The sequence below is a fragment of the Anabrus simplex genome, chromosome 3, assembly GCF_040414725.1.
Source record: "Anabrus simplex isolate iqAnaSimp1 chromosome 3, ASM4041472v1, whole genome shotgun sequence".
Classification (NCBI taxonomy): domain Eukaryota; kingdom Metazoa; phylum Arthropoda; class Insecta; order Orthoptera; family Tettigoniidae; genus Anabrus; species Anabrus simplex.
The window spans coordinates 440716255-440736571 of NC_090267.1; the positions used below are offsets into that span (position 1 = coordinate 440716255).

At 38.6% G+C, this 20317-nt stretch overlaps 1 protein-coding gene across 1 annotated transcript in view; it reads left to right on the forward strand.

Moving 5' to 3' along the window:
• Window positions 1–20317, forward strand: part of Dcr-2 (Endoribonuclease Dcr-2) — a 396960-nt gene that overhangs the window by 185258 nt on the left and 191385 nt on the right. Inside the window, exons 12-13 of the mRNA XM_067143947.2 lie at window positions 1177–1401; window positions 18404–18583. Coding sequence (XP_067000048.2) covers window positions 1177–1401; window positions 18404–18583 — 405 coding nt within the window. The remainder of the gene's footprint in view (window positions 1–1176; window positions 1402–18403; window positions 18584–20317) is intronic.

Sequence of the window (20317 nt, forward strand, 5' to 3'; positions counted from 1 at the left end):
TGCAAACTTTAACGCTGAATTTGAGTATTCAAATATAAACAGGCACAGCCTTTAACATGTAACCTTACATAAATAGAAACAGCAAAGTGCCATAGCAAGGTATGCAGAGCAATCAATTAAAAGTTCATTTAACCATCAAGGTTTAATAGAGTTCTTTGTAATTTTTTCTCTTCTCAATTAAAACTTTAACAAATAGTTCGTATCAAACCCATATTTCAAAGATGTAGAGGTGCAACCTGCTCATTTTGCCAAATAGGTTGCGTTACAGATAGAAGTTTACTATGGCAAGGGTTTTAGTTCCACCTAATCAATACCAAATTGTTTTACAAACTACTGTATTTTATACATGTATGTACAAATGGCACAAAAGGTGGGAATCGCCTTGTAACATAACCTTAGTTGTTTTCCAGACGTGCCAAATCCCCCGATTTAAACGGGAGACACTCTATTTTTGATCGTTCCTCCCTATCTCCTGATTGCAGACTTACCTCCCGATTTTGAGAACAGATTTAGTATTCTTTTTTTTGAAAATCCCAGGTTTTTCTTGGTAGCTGGAGAGAATTGATGTGCAGTGAGCACTGGGAAGACAGATGCAATTAGTATTCTTAAAATATGACAGAATCTCTAACGTAATGCTTTTTATTTTATCGTTTCCACATCGCAGTGCCGACTGTTAGACTATGTTTAGCATATTTACAAGGACAAAAACTCAATTCAGATCAAAGCTTCCCGAAAAAGAATTTTGGAAAAATATTAAACGTTAAAACCTGTTCAACAAGGCCGGTGTTTTGAGCTTAAATCTAGTTCAGAAATGTATTGAAGCCAGTTATAATGAAGAGTTGTGTGTTCTAAAGCTCAGATATGTGAAGTATTTGATTATTTATGAAATACATGCAATATTTCAGTATTTATAAATTAATTAATATAATTAATAAGAGGAACTACTTAATTCTTAATTGAGTAGTATAATTAAGTTGTATAATTCTTCACAGTAATGTCATCAGTGATCAGGATTTTTTTTTTTTTTTTTAACTTTGAAAATTGGCTCATCAGCTTTTCTCTCTATATGTGACTTGACTTGATACTTGTTTGTTCTTTTCCATTTCTTAATTTTAATGCTATTTACTTCTATTTTTGTTGTTGCTTCACATATGATAAAAAATTACTTTTTATTAGGGTGACCCGATGCCCAACAAGCGGCTTGCTAAGCAGTCGGTAGCTCTGGAGACGTGTAAGCGGTTGCACAAAGCTGGTGAGCTAGATGATCACCTATTGCCTGTGGGCACTCGGGTTGATGACATTGAAGATGAAGAATTGTTCCTTCACTGGGAAAATGAACAGGTTGACAAGGATCATCCTAGACCTGGAACCAAGAAACATCGAAGGAGTCACAGAAAAGAGGTTACTTGTTAAAACTTTATAATTTCAAATCTTTTTGCATTACTTCAATTACCTTTCTTTGTATGTTGTATTTGCATTATTTTTCTGTGTAATCATGCCTTTTTTGTTGACCATTCAAATGGTGCAGATTTATATGAATAGTGAGTTTTCTGTACTCCAGAGGAGCGGCTACAAAAGGCGTCTGTTCTCCATGTTGGAGCGGCCTACAAGTTTCTGCTGGCAGTAGCTCTAAAATGGCTTCGGGAGTGGCAAACCCATTGTAATAAAAGCCTATATGATGACAAGTGTACTGAAGCCTCGGAAAATGCTAGGGCGTTCCCCACAAACGACGTGCGAAATGCTAGGGCGTTCCCCACAAGCGACGTGCAATTCTTGTAATGCTGGGAGAAATGTGAGAAATGAGCGACCAGCAACCAAATACCTCAAGATAGCCTCCATCAATGTAGTGACACTAACAGGGAAAGTGAAAGAAATTGTAGATTTTATGGTTGACAAAGATATAGCATTGCTGGGAATCAGTGAGACCAAATGGAAAGGAAAAGGTGAGAGGAAACTAAAGGAAGGATACACCTTATACTATAGTGGAGGAAGAGAAGCCAAAAATGGTGTAGGTCTCATAATTAGAAAAGACCTAAAGGAAGACCTAGAGTTGGTGGAAAACATAAATGACAGGTTGATCAAGGTCAGATTGAGACTGGTGTTACAGATATAATTCAAGGGTATGCTCCACAAGCAGGAAATACAGGTATGGATCTAGAGGAATACCTTGAATATCTGGAAGGCCGTATACAGGACAAACAAGTTGTGATCATAGGAGACATGAATGCCCAAATAGGTCAGGAAAGAAAAGGAGATGAAAAGATTATATGTCCATTTGGATATGCGAAGAGAAACAAGGCTGTAGATATTTTGATAGACTTTTGTAGAAGAAATGAGCTTATCATTGACAACACTTGGTTTCGAAAGAAAAACAATCAGAAGATAACAAGATATAGTTGAGATAACAAAATCAAAACTCTGATAGATTTCATTTTGGTCGAGAAAGGTAACAGGAAAATGTTGGTAGACGTAACAGCCCTCCCAAGTCAATCTTCCGAAGGAGATCACATAGTTGTGATAGCTAAGTTAAAGATGGGAAAGGTACAAAAGATGACTGAGATTAGGCAAAGAAGGCTAAGGGTGTGGAAATTGCAGGAGAAGGACATAAATGAAGAGTTCCAGACACACATTAAAAAAAGTGTACCTAAAGAAGACATCGGAAGGGTCGAAGAAGAATGGGCATACTTTAAAACAGTCATGGTCGAGTCTGCAGAAAAGACCTGTGAAAGAGAATCATGAAGGAAGAAAGATCAAGAAATGCCCTGGTGGAATGATAGGGTAAAAGATATAGTTAAAAGGAAGAAACAAGTTTGGAAAAGGTAGCTGAGAAACAGAACAATAACAGAATGCAAAACCGAATACGGGCACTGCAAGAAGGAGTGCTCCAAGGTGGTTCAAGAAGAGAAAAAGAGATGCTGGCAAAAATTCACTGAATCTCTGCAAGATACAACCAGATACAAAAAGATCTTATTCCAGTAGGTTAAAAAGAAGAAAAACCCAGGTGAAGTGCCAACTTCATTAAAAATGAACAGTAGGAAGTGATGACACAGAAGCAGGATATATTGCAGAGGTGGGGAAAATACTTTGAACAGCTTTACAATGTGCAAAATATCTCGGTACAAGGAGAAATCGAAGAACGAGATTTAGATGGAAGCATGGATTCAGAAGAGGCAGGTCCACATTACGTCAGTGCGACGTAAAGCCCCTAGCAAAAAAAAAAAAAAAATTACAGAGGAGTGGGCCACTAAAAGAATGAAACGTGGCAAGGCAGGTGGAATTGACGAGGTCACCATAGAAATTATAATAGCAGCAGGAGTAGTTGGTCTACCGTGGTTGTATGGACTCTTCAGAGTGATATGGAAAGAAAAGACTGTTCCAAAAGAGTGGGCGAAAGGGGTCATTATTACCAATTTTCAGGAAAGGAGACAGGAAGCAATCTGAAAATTACAGAGGAGTTGCATTGATATCTCATACAGCTAAGATCCTTGAAGGAATCTTGGATAGATGAATAAGAGACAGAGTAGAGGGAAAATTGGCAGAACACCAGCATGGATTCAGAAGAGGCAGGTCCACATTACGTCGGTGCGACGTAAAGCCCCTAGAAGAAAGGAAAAAAAAAAGATGGAAAGGTATTGGGAATATGGAAAGGACATGGTAGTAACGTTTCTAGATATTGAAAAGGCATATGACAGTGTCCCAAGGAATTTGGTATGGAAAACATTGATAGAAGCACAGATTGGGAATGAAACAATGCAGATGTAATAGCAAAATCAAAATTGCGAAAGCTTTGTTAGAAACCAAAGTGGGTCAAACTGATAGGTTCAGAGTTGAGACAGCTTAAGGCAGGGAAGTGTATTGTCTCCCTTACTCTTCATTATCATCGTGGATAGAATTCTGCATAATATCAAGGAGAAGATGATGGACGAGCAAGTAAAGTCTATGCTCTTTGCTGATGACATTGTAGTTTGGGGAGATAATGAAGAGGAAGTACAGACACAAGTTGATTTATGGAATGAGGAGATAAGAAATTTTGGAATGAAGATTAGTACTGCAAAAAAGTAAGTAAGACTTTGATCATGGCAAGAGGTAACAGAAGATCCAGGGGAGTGTTAAAAATAGGATATGAACCTCTTGAAGTTGTGAAAAATTCTAAATATTTGGGCAGCATGATATCACAAGATGGAAATTTGTATGGAGAAATTGATTTAAGAATACAGCAGTCTGCAAGTTTTTACCAGTGTGTGAGAGACATTGTGTGGAACAAAGATGTGCCAGTGAAGTGCAAGGAGGTTTTATACTCTTCCTATTATAAACCTATACTGACCTATGCTTCAGCAGCCTGGAGTTAACTAAGTGGAACCAAAGTAAGGTACAAGCAGCTGAAATGAGGTTCTTGAGGAGCATACAGGGCAAGACAAGACGAGATAGAATACAAAATGAGGAAATAAGGAGAAGCATGGGAGTATGTAAACTTCGAAGGGATTGAAATAGCAAAGCTAAAATGGTTTGGACACATAATAATGCCAGGAGAGAGAATACAAAACAGAACATTCATGGATACAGAGACTGGAAAGAGGCCCAGGGGACATCCTAGAATGACATGGAGGAGCTCTGTTGTGGACTGTGTTGCAAATAGAGGAGTCTATAGCAATAAAGTACTGGATGAGGAATGGTGGAAAGATCGAGTAAGGCGGTGGGCTTTGGTACACTACCCTACCCAGAGAGAATCTGGAATAGGGAATGGATGAAGAAGAAGAAGATTTAGTTTTCATGACTGCACTGCACTTGAAATAAACTTTCAGCTTATTAGGTCGTGTTGAGAACATATAGGGTGAAAGGGAATATTGTACCACAATTACCGTATTTACTCGTGCATTAGACCCCCTCGCATATTAGACCCTCCCTGGCTTTTCGAGGCAAAGAAAATGAAAAAAATAAATCTCGCCTATAAGACCCCGCAACGTAATTCGTCAGAGAATGACGACGATTCCGCTTCAAAGCGGGTACAAGTCTTAACGCAGCTCTGATGACGTTGCACAAATTTGTGAATAGGTTCGTCCGTACAACCTATGCAATGAAAACACGTCAAATCCATGCGGAACATCTGTGTTTCGCAGTTAAGAAATGTCCGCGTCTGTAGCGTAGGCCTACTGTACCTCTGATGACGTCGCACAAATAGATGAATAGGTCTAGCTTCGTCTCCAACCCGTGCATTGCAAGCGTGCATCAGTCATGCTATATGTCTGTGTTTTGTAGTTATAATGTCCGCCAGCGTAATGGTTAGCACAATTAGTTGCTGTTTTCGGGGGTCTGACTTCGATTCCCGCTACCGTACTGCCAGAGATTTACAAATGGCAGGAAGGTTGATATGCGGTAAAAGCAGTACATGTAACTCCCCTCCACTGGGGGTGTGTCTAAAAAGAGCTGTACCACCTCGGGATGAGGAAATGAGTTTACTTTAGTTGAGAAATATTCGCGGTTGTTGCTATTTATACAGCAGGCGAGATCATTAACAAAGTGGTCATTTAATATCTCGTAACTCGGGCCAATATAGGTATATATTTGGAGAGAAGTAAGTTTAAAACGTGATAAAAGCTATCCAATTAAAACTATTCTTTTATTCGCCAACGTACCTAACAAATAATAATAATAATAATAATAATAATAATTTTATGTCCCCACGTAGTTTAAGCGATTTTTGGAGACGCCAAACAAAACATACTAGGGTATGCGTGAATAAAAAAAGAGACAACGAACGTACGAAATTAAATATTATGATAATAAAACGCATTACCGCCACACCTGTAGATATCCATAAATGCGGTATATTTTCCTGTTATTTATTTATTTTTATTTTTCCCGTCAAACTTTTGGCACTATCGTCTGTGGCACTATCAGGGCGATAATATACCTAACCTAAACAATGTGGTCTGTCTCATCTCAGGGACAGCTGTTTACGCAAATCCTGATGTGATAAATGTAGAAAACAAGCATGAAATGTACTTAAAAATAAGCCGCAGTTATCAAAAGAATGTTTGCAGTTACTATGTATTACATTCAAAAGTACAACTCGTAACATATGTTAGTTATTAGCTGATGGTTTGGCTTGCCTTCTATAGCATTTCTTTATTCGGAAGGAGTGGCTTCTGCTACATATACACCAACTGGGAATATCAGAAACAATCTGGGAATAGATTTACACTGTTTAGACTCTCTAGTCGGGAACGAAATTATTTTTAAAAGGTTCAAAAAGACGGGACCTCGTATGCTCTTGATTGCAGTGCATGGCTCAAAGAGAATGAAGCATGGCTGACGCGACTGGTGAGAAATAGCAGTGAAGATGACGTCACTTAGAATGCCAACACGCCGGTAGCAAGGCAGGGAAGTTGGCGGCGCAAGGCGATAATTCAGATGAAAGCAGTGATCAGGTTTACTGTGTGCTAGGCCTACTGCTGAACTGACAGAGACAAATGACTGGTCATTAAGTTCTTTTGATTAATTATATGATAACACAATACCCTTGTCCCTTTCTTCTACGAGATCGAGTATGAAGTGAGACGAATCTTCGTAGCGAGTCTTTACGGCTGTATGCCCTTCCTGACGTCAGCCTCACCAGAGGAATTACTGAGATGTAATAAATTACGTGATCATCATCATCATCATCATCATCATCATCATCTTTTCCCTTTATCCAGCTGTAGCCGGGTAGGGACAAATATGGTTCCTCTCCACTTTCTTCGGTCTTTCCACCACTCCTCCTCCAACACTGTGTCCCAGTCCAGGTTTCTTTCTATAATGCTGTGTTGGATGGTATCCTTCCATCTCAATCGTGGTCGTCCACAGCCTCTCCTTCCTTGGATTTGCATTTCCATCACCTTTTTTTGGCATTCTTTCGTCGCTCATTCGCTTTATGTGCCCAAACCATCTTAGTCGGCTCCTCTCTATTCTATCATTCATTTTTTCCACTCCAATTTCTTGCCGGATTTTCTCATTCCTTATTTTGTCTCTTCTACTCTTCTGTATCATACTCCTCAAGAACTTCATTTCGGCTGCCTGTATCCGACTCTCATCCTTCTTTGTCATTGTCCAAGTTTCTGCTCCGTAAGTTGTGATGGCGTGATATGAGTATCTAAAACGGACTTTTAGATGTACTGTAGGCCTAAAAGTCGTGTTCATCATTGATCGTCTTTTTACGTTTAGAAATACTGCTTTCTGACGAAAATAGCCAGTATAAAATACATTCTAAGTTTGTTAAATAATAGTGCGTATAGAATGTTTACACGTACAATTTTAGCTCTTTATAACCTAGAAGTCATGTGTTCGCTGCACAGAATTTTGGGGTTATCGCATATTGGACCCCCCTTTACTATTTTTGGCTGTAAAAGTGGGTAAAAAAGGGGTCTAATACGTGAGTAAATACAGTATGTGGGATAGCAGAGGGTATGTATTTGGCATATGTGAAAAACATGTTTTTTTGTTTTTTTGACATTTAAGTAGTGTAGGTACTCTGTTAGTACATTGTAAAATTCAGTACTTTCATGTAAGATAATACATTAGATCAGGGTTTTCCAAACATTTTTGTCTCTGAAGCCCCTGAGCATATTGCATGCATGTCCAAAGACCCCTTAGTCACAGAACATAATACTGCATTCGGTAAACAAAAAAAACAGAATTTTATAATGTTACCGTGTGTGATTTTATTTGTATAATTTAGGAATAATGTTTACTTTCTTTCAAAGTTTAATTTAACTTCATTTATTTAAAGCTATTCTATAAATACACAGAAATTATTAGACAATGTGACACTTGGCTAATAATTACAACAGTCTGGAGCTGGAAACCTACGTGAAAAATTTGCTTGTTGCGGTTGTTGGATCAATGAGACGGATAGTGCTGTTTTTCAAAGACCAAGCGTTTTAGAAGCGTAGTCACTCGATCCAAATATCAGCCCCCACATGAGCTCTGTTTTTGTACTTTGTTTTTATTTGTGTGAGAGCATAAAAGGTACACTTCCACAGGTATATTGTCGTGAAAGGCATTAAACTCAGTACAGTGAAGCCCCGATTATCTGCGGAACTGATTGGCATGGGCACCAAGGATAGCAAAAATTGTGGATAACCCGAAGAAAAAACTAAAAATGAGTTGTAAACACAAAAAAGAATATTTCACCATAAAAAGTATGTTTTGTTGTACAAGAAACATAATATGTAATACTTTTTAAATATGTACAGTACAGCAGAAACCTTTGCTCTCTGCCTAAATCACTCAAATAAAAAATAATAAAGAGAAAACAATTCTGTACTGTTAGCAAAAAGTGTTCAGTTACTCCTTTTTTTTTAAATCAGTCTCTCGTTTTTGCTTCTTGCTTTGGAAACACCTTCTCTTTATTCTAGATTGTACTTTCCTTAACATATGTTTTTCTGCCGGATGTGTGTCATCGTCTTGTTCCTTTAAATATTGAAGCAATGCATCTACATCTTGCAAAACAGTTTTGTGTGTCATCCCCTGGGGCGCTTCGTCTTCTTCACTTTCAGTTTGTTCATCTTTGCATTGCAGGGCCTATTGTATTTTTCCTTAGGCTTGGATTAAAATTATTGTTTTCTTTTTCTTTTGTTAGCTTAGTAATTTTTTTAAAATTGTGGCATTCGCGGATAATGCGCACCATGAATCATCCGCTCATGGATAATCGGTGCTTTACTGTATTTCCTTTCTAGAAATTGTAGCTTATAGGGGATGTCATGGATCCCAAAATTAGTCAGGAGCTAAGCATGCCACTCCATCTGAATCTCCACCCATATCATACTTCAATTTATTTTTCACTTTCCCTCTCTGCTAAGGTACTTTGGTTAGTAGATCTTCCTCAAGGACGGGCAGTTCATGTTGAGTTTCAAAGAAGGGATTTCTGATCCAGGAGATTTTCTCGACCATGTGTGGAAAATATGGTCTGAGTGTGGATACTAGCAATTCCAAAGTGTGTTGCAATTACATCACTTACACTGCCTTGTAGTATTTCTTCTTTTTCCTCTGGTAACTTGTAGTATCTATTGGCTAAGTTAACAGTTACATATACTGTATGTATGTTATATGACAGTGAAGACATAGTTCCTAAAATTAGTATATTGATCTGTTAATTGTGTGTGTACAATAAAATTTCACTCTTCAGATACTTTTTTCTTCTTCTTCTTCTTCTTCTTCTTCTTCTTCTTCTTCTTCTTATTATTATTATTATTATTATTATTATTGACCCCTTGGATTATCGTCATGGCTTCCCAGGGGTCTGCGGACCACAGTTTGGAAATGACTGCATTAGATAATAACACGTGCTGCAGTACGCCAATACACTGGCTTGCTTCTGTGTGCTGAGTCACTACAAGGGTAAGCGACCTGTTTTGGTAAACACAACAGATCTGGATAAAGGTGAGGATAGTACAATGAATCACAACAGACACATAAACTAGTTATGTAACTTGATGTTTACAAACACTCGCTACGTGTGTGACATAAAGCAAAACAGAAACTATTGAGATTTTGTCCTTCCGGACAATAATAGGATTGTAGCAAATACACTTCCTATGTATCTGTCACTTTTTCGGTATGACTTTTTCTTACACCTTGTACAGTACCTGCCAAAGATATATTAAATACAGAACAAAAATGGTCGGACACTGTTGAGAACTGAACCCACAACCTTCTGATCTCACATAAGATGCTCTACTGATTGAGCTATGATGGCATATGTGATATTTGTTCTTTTGGAAATGATCTGATTTTCACTGCCACCACAGTTACATAGCACACAGTTGATGTCCACTGTGGACCAGTTATTTATACCTTTAGCTTACTGTGACTGACAGGTTTGGCACCTTGTTTCATTAAGGTAAGTATAAGCTTTTGAAATAGTTGAAGTTGTTTAGTTGTTAGCACCACTTCGATACGCGCAGATGGCTGTTGGATCTCTATCCCTTGTATGTACTCGGCAAGACTTAATAGTACCAATATAAATGGTCCATTATTGGACATTATAAATTTTCCAGCTAACTCATTCCTGGTTGTGCCAGCGTTTCGCCCGAGTGTGCTAAGTTGGGCTCATCAGTTGGTGGTAAATAGCACACTTACCAAGACACATGGCTAGTGCATAACGTTGAGGCCATAGCGTAGGCAATTTGGAGCCACCGGTAGTGCCAATGCACTATGAGAGACTTTGTCTCATTACCAAAAATTGTCCAACTCGTTGGCTGAACGGTCAGCGTACTGGCCTTCGGTACAGAGGGTCCCAGGTTCGATTCCCGGCCGGGTTGGGGATTTTAACCTTAATTGGTTAATTCCAATGGCACGGGGGCTGGGTTTATGTGTTGTCTTCATCATCATTTCATCCTCATCACGACGCACAGATCGCCTACGGGCGTCAAATAGAAAGACCTGCACCTGGCGAGCCGAACCCGTCGTGGGATATCCCGGCACTAAAAGCCATATGACATTCCATTCCATTACCAAAAATTGATGCCTGCCTGGCCATCAAATGATATAGATGTCGTCTCCCTTAGGGAACTTGAAATGTTTGTCCCGAATGAGTAAATTTATAATACCAATATAAATGGTCCATTATTGGACATTATAAATTTTCCAGCTAACTCATTCCAGGTTGCCAGCATAATTTACTCTTTCGGGACAAATATTTCAAGTTCCCTATGGGAATCAGAATCTATATCATGACTTAATAAGCCGAAAGTTTATTTCAAGGGCGGATTAATCCTGGTGTGAATGATTATATTTTGCTTCCACATAATTATTTAGGGCATTTGTAACCTTGAATGGGTTAACATTAAAATTATTAAAATGATTTAACCAAGCGAGTTGGTCATGCGGTTAGGGGTGTGCAGCTGTGAGCTTACAATAGGGAGATATCAGGTTTGAACACCACTGTCGGCAGCCCTGAAGCTCGATTTCTGTGGTTTCCCATTTTCACACCAAGCAGATGCTGGGGCTGTACCTTAATTAAGGCCACGGCTGATTCCTTATCACTCCTAGCCTTTACCTTTCTCATCATTGCCATAAGAGCTATCTGTGTCAGTGCGACGTAAAGCAACTTCATACCTGCCAACTTTCCCGATTTAGGCGGGAGACCCCCGATTTTCGACAGTTTTTCCTGCCTCCCAATTATTCTATTATTTCTCCCAATTTTAGCTTATATTTTGGTGAACTTTAAAAATTTGTTTTCAAATCCCGCCATTTCAGCTTTGTATGCAAATGGCCGGAAATCCTTCACTCACTGCCGCTTTCAAATGAAATATCGACATTTATTAATATGAGAAATGCACGCGAATGTGTGATGTTTATTGAAACCTGTATATATCTTCGACGCGTATATCGAGTCAATCTGTAATTCTCGCGTACTATGTTCGTGTTCGTTCACATCAGTCTGGTCAATTCTAGAGACTAGTCACTAGGTTTGCAGTGTTTTCTAATAATTTAGTGACAGAATTTCAAGGATAGCGACTAGTGACTTTTCTAGAGATTTTTAGGAGCCATTCGGAGACAATTCTGGAGAATTTTAATTTATTAGTTGATAAAAATAACATAGCGCTTTGCATAATCACGCGAGCACATGATGCAATATATTCCATGCATTTGCTAAGTAATGACATCTTAGTGCATGACTGACTCACACGTGTGGAAAATGGGTTCATACTATTTTCGGAAGACTTATCAGAGGCCGATCACCTCACTCACATACTTCCTGTTAGGGAATAGAAATATGTAATTTTTTAACCTTGTATGCAACAGTCGTGTTTTGAGACAATAAGTATTATAATATACCAATAATACTCCTGTATTGTGCAATACATGTGGAATAAGCAGTTTTGACCAATTGTATCTCCTGATTCCTCCCTATTTTTCCTGATTTTCATATCCAAATCTCCTGATTTTTTGTTTTGTTAAGTTGCCAGGTATGGAACTTGTAAAAAAAAAAAAAAAAAAAAAAATCCCACCCAGACAGGTAAAATAAATTAAGAATCAAAGTTCAAAACGACAACTAAAGACAAGAATGTGGAAGCGGAAGAGCCCTATGAGGATTGGGTCGTAGACATTTATGGAATGGGTACAAGAGTACAAACAGGTGGGAACAATGACAGGAGGTACTCAGAATGACGAGATAAAGGCTAATTTAGGAATGAACTCGATGGATGAAGCTGTACGCATAAACCGGCTTCGGTGGTGGGGTCATGTGAGACGAATGGGGGAGGATAGATTACCTAGGAGAATAATGGACCCTGTTATGAAGGGTAAGAGGAGTAGAGGGAGACCAAGACGACGATTGTTAGACTCAGTTCGATTTAAAGATAAGAGGTATAGAACTAAATGAGGCCACAGCAGTAGTTGCGAATAGAGGATTGTGGTAATGTTTAGTAAATTCACAGAGGCTTGCCGATTGAACGCTGAAAGGCATAACGGTCTTCAATGATTATGTGTGTATGTATGTATTGCAACCATACAACCCACGCCGTTGCCCCATAGAACTATACGACAGCAACATTGTCCCCAAAACTGGGCTACCGCCATACAACAACAAACGCCAAGGCGTTCGATGGTATAGAACCTTTTCAGTCTAGAATCAAATGCCACCTCATCTAGAAAGCGAAGAAAAGTAAACTCTAAACTGATGGGTGAACAGAAGCTCTTTCAACCGTGCAAGGATCAACTGCACTTCCTCCGTTCCATAGAATTTAACCTCCGCCCTCCCAGGGTCACGGTGCGTTCCTGGCATTATATCAAAATACAACACTAAACTAACTTAAAGGCATAAATGAATGGAGGAAACTAGGATGCATTTTTACGGCAAATAATAAGCAAACGTGTAAACCCTATTTAATATTCCTTGATAAACATATAATTAATTCAGTGTAGCCCTGAATAACACTACAATTTTTAAAAAATGTACAATGTCTGATGGGACTTAATACAAACTCGAAGATATAACTCCGTTCATTGAGAATTTGAAAATTTCATCAATTTCATAGTTGCTCTCCTTTACGACATGACGACGAATACACCTAGATCAATAAACATACATTAATTTGAAATACAGGAATATCCTTGTAAATGCAACGGTTCTCATCAAAGGCTTACTTCAGTATTAGAAACTAATACGCTGATCTACGCTAAAATCAGAGACACCTTTAGTGATCGCCTAACTAATTAATAGACAAAAGGATAAGCTAATACTAGTTGACAGATCATAACCAACAATAAAATTAAACAGATGTCGGGTCCGGAATCGAACCCACATCGCAATGAACCCGATGTCAAAATCACGAGACAGAACCCGTTCTCGAATTCATACATCAAACATAAAATAAATCTCCAAGAACACATTAAAAAATTATGTACACACACTACAAACAGAAGTATAAGCAATCCAGGGTTTGCCTTGGACTTCAAACAGGTGGTCTCCAGGATGACACCGACAAATGGGTCTCTAAAAATCCCTATCTCAATTATTCATAAGATCAACAAACAGTCTTTCTACTGGCATTCCAGTTATTCAATTTTTGTACAGAAATAATCATGAAAGAGTTAAAAGGAAATCTTCTGAATGTGATTGTATATTTGTAAACCCTTTAAGCTTCTCGTCTTGGTGCACTGGTTTGAACAATACTCTTGGCAGAATTCTTTCTTACGAGGGCGGGCTAGCGCACCCTTTTAAGCCATAAATCATACAATGCAGAGCCATGCTTCTAAGTTCTGGCCGGTTACCCTCTATTTAAACACACTCAAAGCGAGACAGTCTCCCTGAGAAAACATCGAGGTAAATATATATCATTTGAACTAATATCCTTTTATCATATTCAAAAGCTTCATTGGCTTATTAATTCTGCCTGCTTACAATTCCTTAACTCACATAAAGCCACTTTTCATCTTTTCAGTATCTGATCCATACACATGGAATCCTCGGATTCGCACCTAGTTGATCACACAGAAAAATCAACCTAAGGTTTTCCCATAAATTTGAACTCGGACAAAAATCTCAAATGGATCTAAATGTATCCATAACTTTATTCTAATTTTAAAGAAAAGGATATACTTCTTAACATAGAAGGAAAACTCTATCTAAAAATGGGAGGACATCCGTTCGTGTCCAGGCTTGTCACCTACACAAATTAATACAGCCATCTCTATATTCTACTCTTGCAAATTTACTTAAAAATCAGAGTACCTTGCTACATCCATGATTATTATGCCAATACTGGCATGTTGAAGACACTGCTGTCGTGCATTACCAATATAGATGGAATATTCCATATAAAGGAAGATATTAATTTTACCGTTTGAAATCTTCAATAAAACAAAATCTATATTTTACCCTCTCAATCTAAAGCACTCTCAACCATTCAAATATTTCATCACTAAATCTTGCACATTCTTTACTTTAACATTTTTTAGGCTCAAAAATTTAGCCCGTATTACAGAATTTCTGTTCCCATCTAGATAAACATTATTTAATACAATATGAAGACCACTCACGAGTCTCTCCCGGATTCAGAATACATGCGTTTTACATTTACTAACCTAGCTTTTGTGATCTACATATTTTCATGAAAATAACCCCGTCATTTACTCGGATAATACTTCAAATTTAATGTACTCACTGTCGTCAAGAAATCCATGGTTCGGGCCTTGGGAAGACCCTTGGCGTCTTTTAACCCCTCATGACGCTGGCGTGAACCACTGGTTCGAATCCTTTTGTGGTCCTGTTGAGCACCTTCATAATCCTGGGGTCTTCTTCACTGGAACAAGTCTAATGACGTTCAATTAAATAACGTCATTCACTAACACAGTTTTTGAAACTTTAGCACAGTTCCTGCGGTCGGATTTCCAGCTATATACTTATCCCGTTAGTCAAAAATTTTCACATACATTCAGTACTTTACCTTTATCTGTAACTTGGACAAAGTCTTTTATACAATGTATTGGCAAAATGTACATTACCGAGCTCGATAGCTGCAGTCGCTTAAGTGCGGCCAGTATCCAGTATTCGAGAGATAGTGGGTTCGAACCCCACTGTCGGCAGCCCTGAAGATGGTTTTCCGTGGTTTCCCATTTTCACACCAGGCAAATGCTGGGGCTGTACGTTAATTAAGGCCACGGCCGCTTCCTTCCCATTCCTAGGCCTTTCCTATCCCATCGTCGCCATAAGACCTATCTGTGTCGGTGCGACGTAAAACAAATAGGAAAAAAAAAAGAAATGTACATTAGCACTCTCGAACAAAGGTAAGGCACACACCAGTGGATTGTGTGTCTGCCTCCAATACTTCACATCAATTCATCCCTTCCTCAACATGGCAATTTTTAGTGGGCGGAGTTATTGCTATATATTTTCCTTCCTGGTCATTTTTCATAGCTTGTTCTCGTTCTGGGGAACTCTCCAGCTATGACGGACTCATGTTTGCACCACCAAGTCGGAGGTGTTGTGCAATCTGATGCAACTTGACTTCGACATGGACAACGGAGCTTGACAAAAGTTTCCACTGCCTAAACCAATCTTCAATTAATCATATGTATGACCGATACAGTTAGGGGAGAGAGGGGCAATGGGACGTGTCGGGTAATGGGACGCACCCCTCTAAATCCCCTCCCATGGTAGTAAGCATTTTGCAATCGGCTTCAATCTGATAAGGAGTCACCACAACTTTGATGTGAGCAGAATGTCAGCCTGAGTTGCATATGTTTCTTGTGCTGTGCAGAAATATTCGTTTTGTTACATCATCTTACATCAGACGAGATGAATTTATATTAATGTGCGTACTAAACTGTCCGCTTTTTTCTCGAAAGTCTTCAGTTTTCTTAACGTGAAATGCGATATCTTGTAATACACACATGATTTCCATTTTTCCTTCATCGATTATTAAATGGCAGGACAGGAGGTGTGAAGGTGTCTAGAGGGGTAATCGTTCGCGCTGCGTCTCATTACCCCTTCAGCGCGCACAATTCTGTTCTCGCCTTCTTCAGTTGGCTAAGCTATTTTACGGCATGGCGATGATTGAACTACTTCGTATTGCCTATGAATTTGCGGACAGTCACAATCTTTCTAACAATTTTAAGAACACTGCTAAATTAGCTGGCCGGCAAGGACTGACCGCAAGGTTTCTTGACAAGAAACACGAAGCTACTAGCGTCAGCAGAATTTTATCATTTAATAAGTCAGAAGTTGACAGATTTTATCATAATCCCTTGACTGTCAGTGAAAAACGTAAGTTTCCTACGTCACGTATTTATAACGTTGACAAAACCAGCATTTCGACCGTCCAGAATCCACCTCCAATAATTGCTCGCGAAGGTCAAAAACAAGTAGGGACAGCGACCAGCTTATTACTGTATAAATCGCCATGAATCCTACGGGTAATTATATACCACCCATGTTTATACTTTACATCCTGGTGTGAGGATGTCCACTGCAATGACACGTGGAGGCCCTCCAGGAAGTATTTACGTGTTCTCCAAGTCGGGATAAATGAAAGAGGACGTGTTCCTGACGTGGCTCAAGCATTTCGCTGCATGCACGGAATAATCAGTGAACAATGCAACTCATCTTTTCGTGTCACACATCACTTTTCCCTTTAATTTCTGCAAGGAGTACGGAATTGTTTTTGTATCAATTCCTCTCCTGTCCCTGTCAGAGCATTAACATTTTGTGCAAAAACACAAAGGTCTTAGCCTAAGCAACACTCAGAAATTTTGACAGCAACACCCAGAAAATCAATAATAGAGGAGTTAGAAAAGAAGAGAGAGAAACGAGTACACAATGGTCAAGTACACTCGAGTTGCAAATTCGAGAAAATGAAGAAGACAAAGAAGGTACTTTTTCAAGACAGCAACAGTTCGTCAGATGAAATATGTGATGATGAACTTTGTCAAGATGATGATAATTATGATTACACGGAAGAAGTGGTGTCTGGGTTGCCACAGAGGAATACCACCAACGGTGTTTGTCTCTTCTGTGGTGAAAGAAGTACATGCGTGCTATTGCCCCACATGGGTGGGTAATGGTACGCAAAACCAATTTCTACATTTTGGTAGAATACTCGGGAACTTTACTACTTGTGTACTTATATTCCACACTCCGTATTCCTAACTATATTTCCTATCATACTGGAGTATTGTAGAAATTTTGGATCCCACATAGTACCTTATACAGGTGTTTTGCCTTAGATGCGTGCAATTGCCCCTCTCTCTCCTACAGTATGTATGTAATTATTTCTAGGGGAAAAATTTATTACAGCATTAAATTAGAAACTTCAAAGAAAATGCAGTAAAAATAGACATTAGACATAGTACGCACCGAAGATGAACAAATTACAAAATACAGGAAGCTAGCCTAGAAGGATAACAAATTGAAAATACAAACAGTTCAAAGAAAGTTATTTTTAAGAATGATCTACTACACATATGTTGGGACAAATGCTTACGCAAGGAAAGCTGAGTCTCCCAATGTGACAGGACCTCATGGGCCACACATCTGACAGGTAGACGATTCAACCAGAGAATAATTCCATACTTCAACGCATTCCGAGCGAGAAGCATGCAGTCTTGTTTTCTAGCTGACAATTCATGGTAATGACATGTACCGCGTCATTACATGTATCTATCTGTGTTCATTTTAATACACTTGAAGCAACAAGCACTAAACAAAACAGCAAAAATAAAGTATCCTGCATGATGACAGTGGACAAACAATACAGCAAGATAATGGAACTTAGCGGGAAACAGCAGCTGTTAACACACGGTATACGCACGCACATTAGTGCTGCTTGAGGACTGTGATTCCTCTTTTGTGGTTCCAGTGAGACTCTGATCATCCTTTCATACAATGCCTAAATTTAAACGGTGTGTTTCTTGGACACTAATCATTTATGCTTTAACATATTTAACATGATAATAGACTCTCATACCTACTTGTTACATAATGGTAGTAATCTCTTTTATTTACTTTTGGTGGACTCTGATCTTTTCCCCCCTGTACCCTTCAAATGGATGTAGAAGTGGGATTGATCAGAGACCCAATCTTCTTGAAAACATCGGTGTTTGATGATGCAGAGACTGTCCTCGTTCTTTTGTGGTTTTTTTCATTTGTGCTTGTGTTCTGTTTCTCTTGCTCTGGCTTCCCACACTCAATTTTCATTGTGTTCATCTTGCTAAGTGTGTCCTTTCATGTCACTGTCTTATTATATATTCTTTGGTTTACTGTAATGTATCAGTTTATGTATGAGCAAGGTATTCTGAGAAAGATATTCCAAGAAAACTTTGTAACAATATTGTTTAGTGTGTAAATGTCTTTTCTTTAATATGTTGTGATAATAACTGTTAAAGTAGAGTAGATATTAATGCAGTGGTCTTCTACTTTCAGGTCCCTTCATTTTTGTACCAATGTGTTCCGCAGGCAAATGCTCCAGTTTATTTGCATGTGCTAAACATGAAACCCACCTACCAACGTCCTCCTCAGGATGATTCAAGGAAATTGGCATTTTATGAACTCATTCGGGCTAATGAAGGGTTTGCAATTCTGTCCAGCAAGAAACTACCAGAGGTATGTAAGGAATTTCTTTACTTTTCTTACAAACAGAGAAGTATTGGAAAGAATAGTGAAACAAGCCAAATCATTAGTCTTTTCAGAAACGATGACATTATGAGAGTAAAATACTGAGGGAGGGTAATAAATGCCCATGTTTTCAGCTTTTGAAGAAAAAACTTGGATTTTTGTTATTCAAAGGAACTTACTACAATGAAATAAAATTATACTCTATAATCCCTCCTGCAAAGGAAGAAATTTTGGCCATGCGGTTAGAGGCGCTCAGCCGTGATCTTGCATTCATAGATAGTGGGTTCGAATCTCACTGTTGGCAGCCCTGAAGATGGTTTTCTGTGGATTCCCATTTTCACACCAGGCAAATTCTTAAGTAAGGCCACGGTCACTTCCTTCCCACTCCTAGCCCTTTCCTATCCCATCGTTGTCCATGTCACTACGACGTAAAGCCAATTGTAAAAAAAAAAATTAAAAAAAAAAAAAAAGAGAGAGAAAACGACCTATAGATCATAGGAAGGATAAAGCGCTTTAGACCTGCCAAGATGATTGTTGCTCATCCAGAAGGCTTCACATAGTCAGCATAATGACTTCATCTGCGATAATGTTGGTTTGCATGTTTGGATTCATTATGTTCCATATCAATATATATATGTATATATAAAATAACATGTCCTGACCGACCAACCGACTGACTGATCATCGCCGAGCCAGAAACTACTGGACATAAAGAAATGAAATTTTGGGGATACATTTATATTAGAATGTAAGTGCTCAATAAGAGAGAATTTTTGAATATTCCGTCACTAAGTGGGTGAATTGTTTAAAGGAGTATATCTATATCTCAAAAGCGTAAAATTTTACAGACCTAAGAATTGGTGCTTGGAATCTCCTTTATTTCTTTCGCATTTGATAAATCCAATTAATGAGGAGGTTGAACAGGAGTGACCAAAAAAAAAAAAAAAAGACGACTAAATCCACAGTATATCTCAGAAATGTAACGTTACTGACGTGAAAATTGGTATATGGAATCTCCTATAAGAGTAAAGAAACACAGATAATTTGTTTTCGGAAAATCTACTTAAGGGGAGCTGAAAAAGGGGGTGAATTTTTAAAATGAGCCTAGCTACAGTATATCTCAAAAACTTTACCTGTTACAGGTGTGAAAATTGGTATTTTTAATCTCTAAAAAAAAAATTGTATTTTATTGTTTCTGGAAAAAACTTAAGGGGGGGTGTGTGTGTGTTAGAATGGACTGAAAAGGGGGTTGAATTCTTTTTGTTGGGTGAAGTGAAAAGAGTCTAAGTCAAGGTAATTGTATCCTCTATACCCAGAAAAAAAGTAAGATACATCTTAGTTTCCACTCATGACCTGTCAGCAACACTTCACCTTCTACCTGCTCTGTCTCTTTCATTTGATACAGCACAGCCGGTAGTTAATAGTTCATGTGGCTGGGATAACACATGCAAATTAACAACTGCGGGATGTTGTCCAGTGAAGGAGAATATTGTGATAAAAATTATGGAAACAAACACATATTTGTTTTAAATTATTGTCAGAACATATTGTTGTTCTTGAGGTCCTCTGACTCATTGGCCGAATGGTCAGCGTTGAGTCCTTCGGTTCAGAGAGTCCCGGGTTTGATTCGAAGCTGGCTCGGGGATTTTAATCGCGTCTGATTAATTCTTCTGGCTCAGGGACTGGGTGTTGTGTTTGTTCCAACACTTTCTTCTTCATATC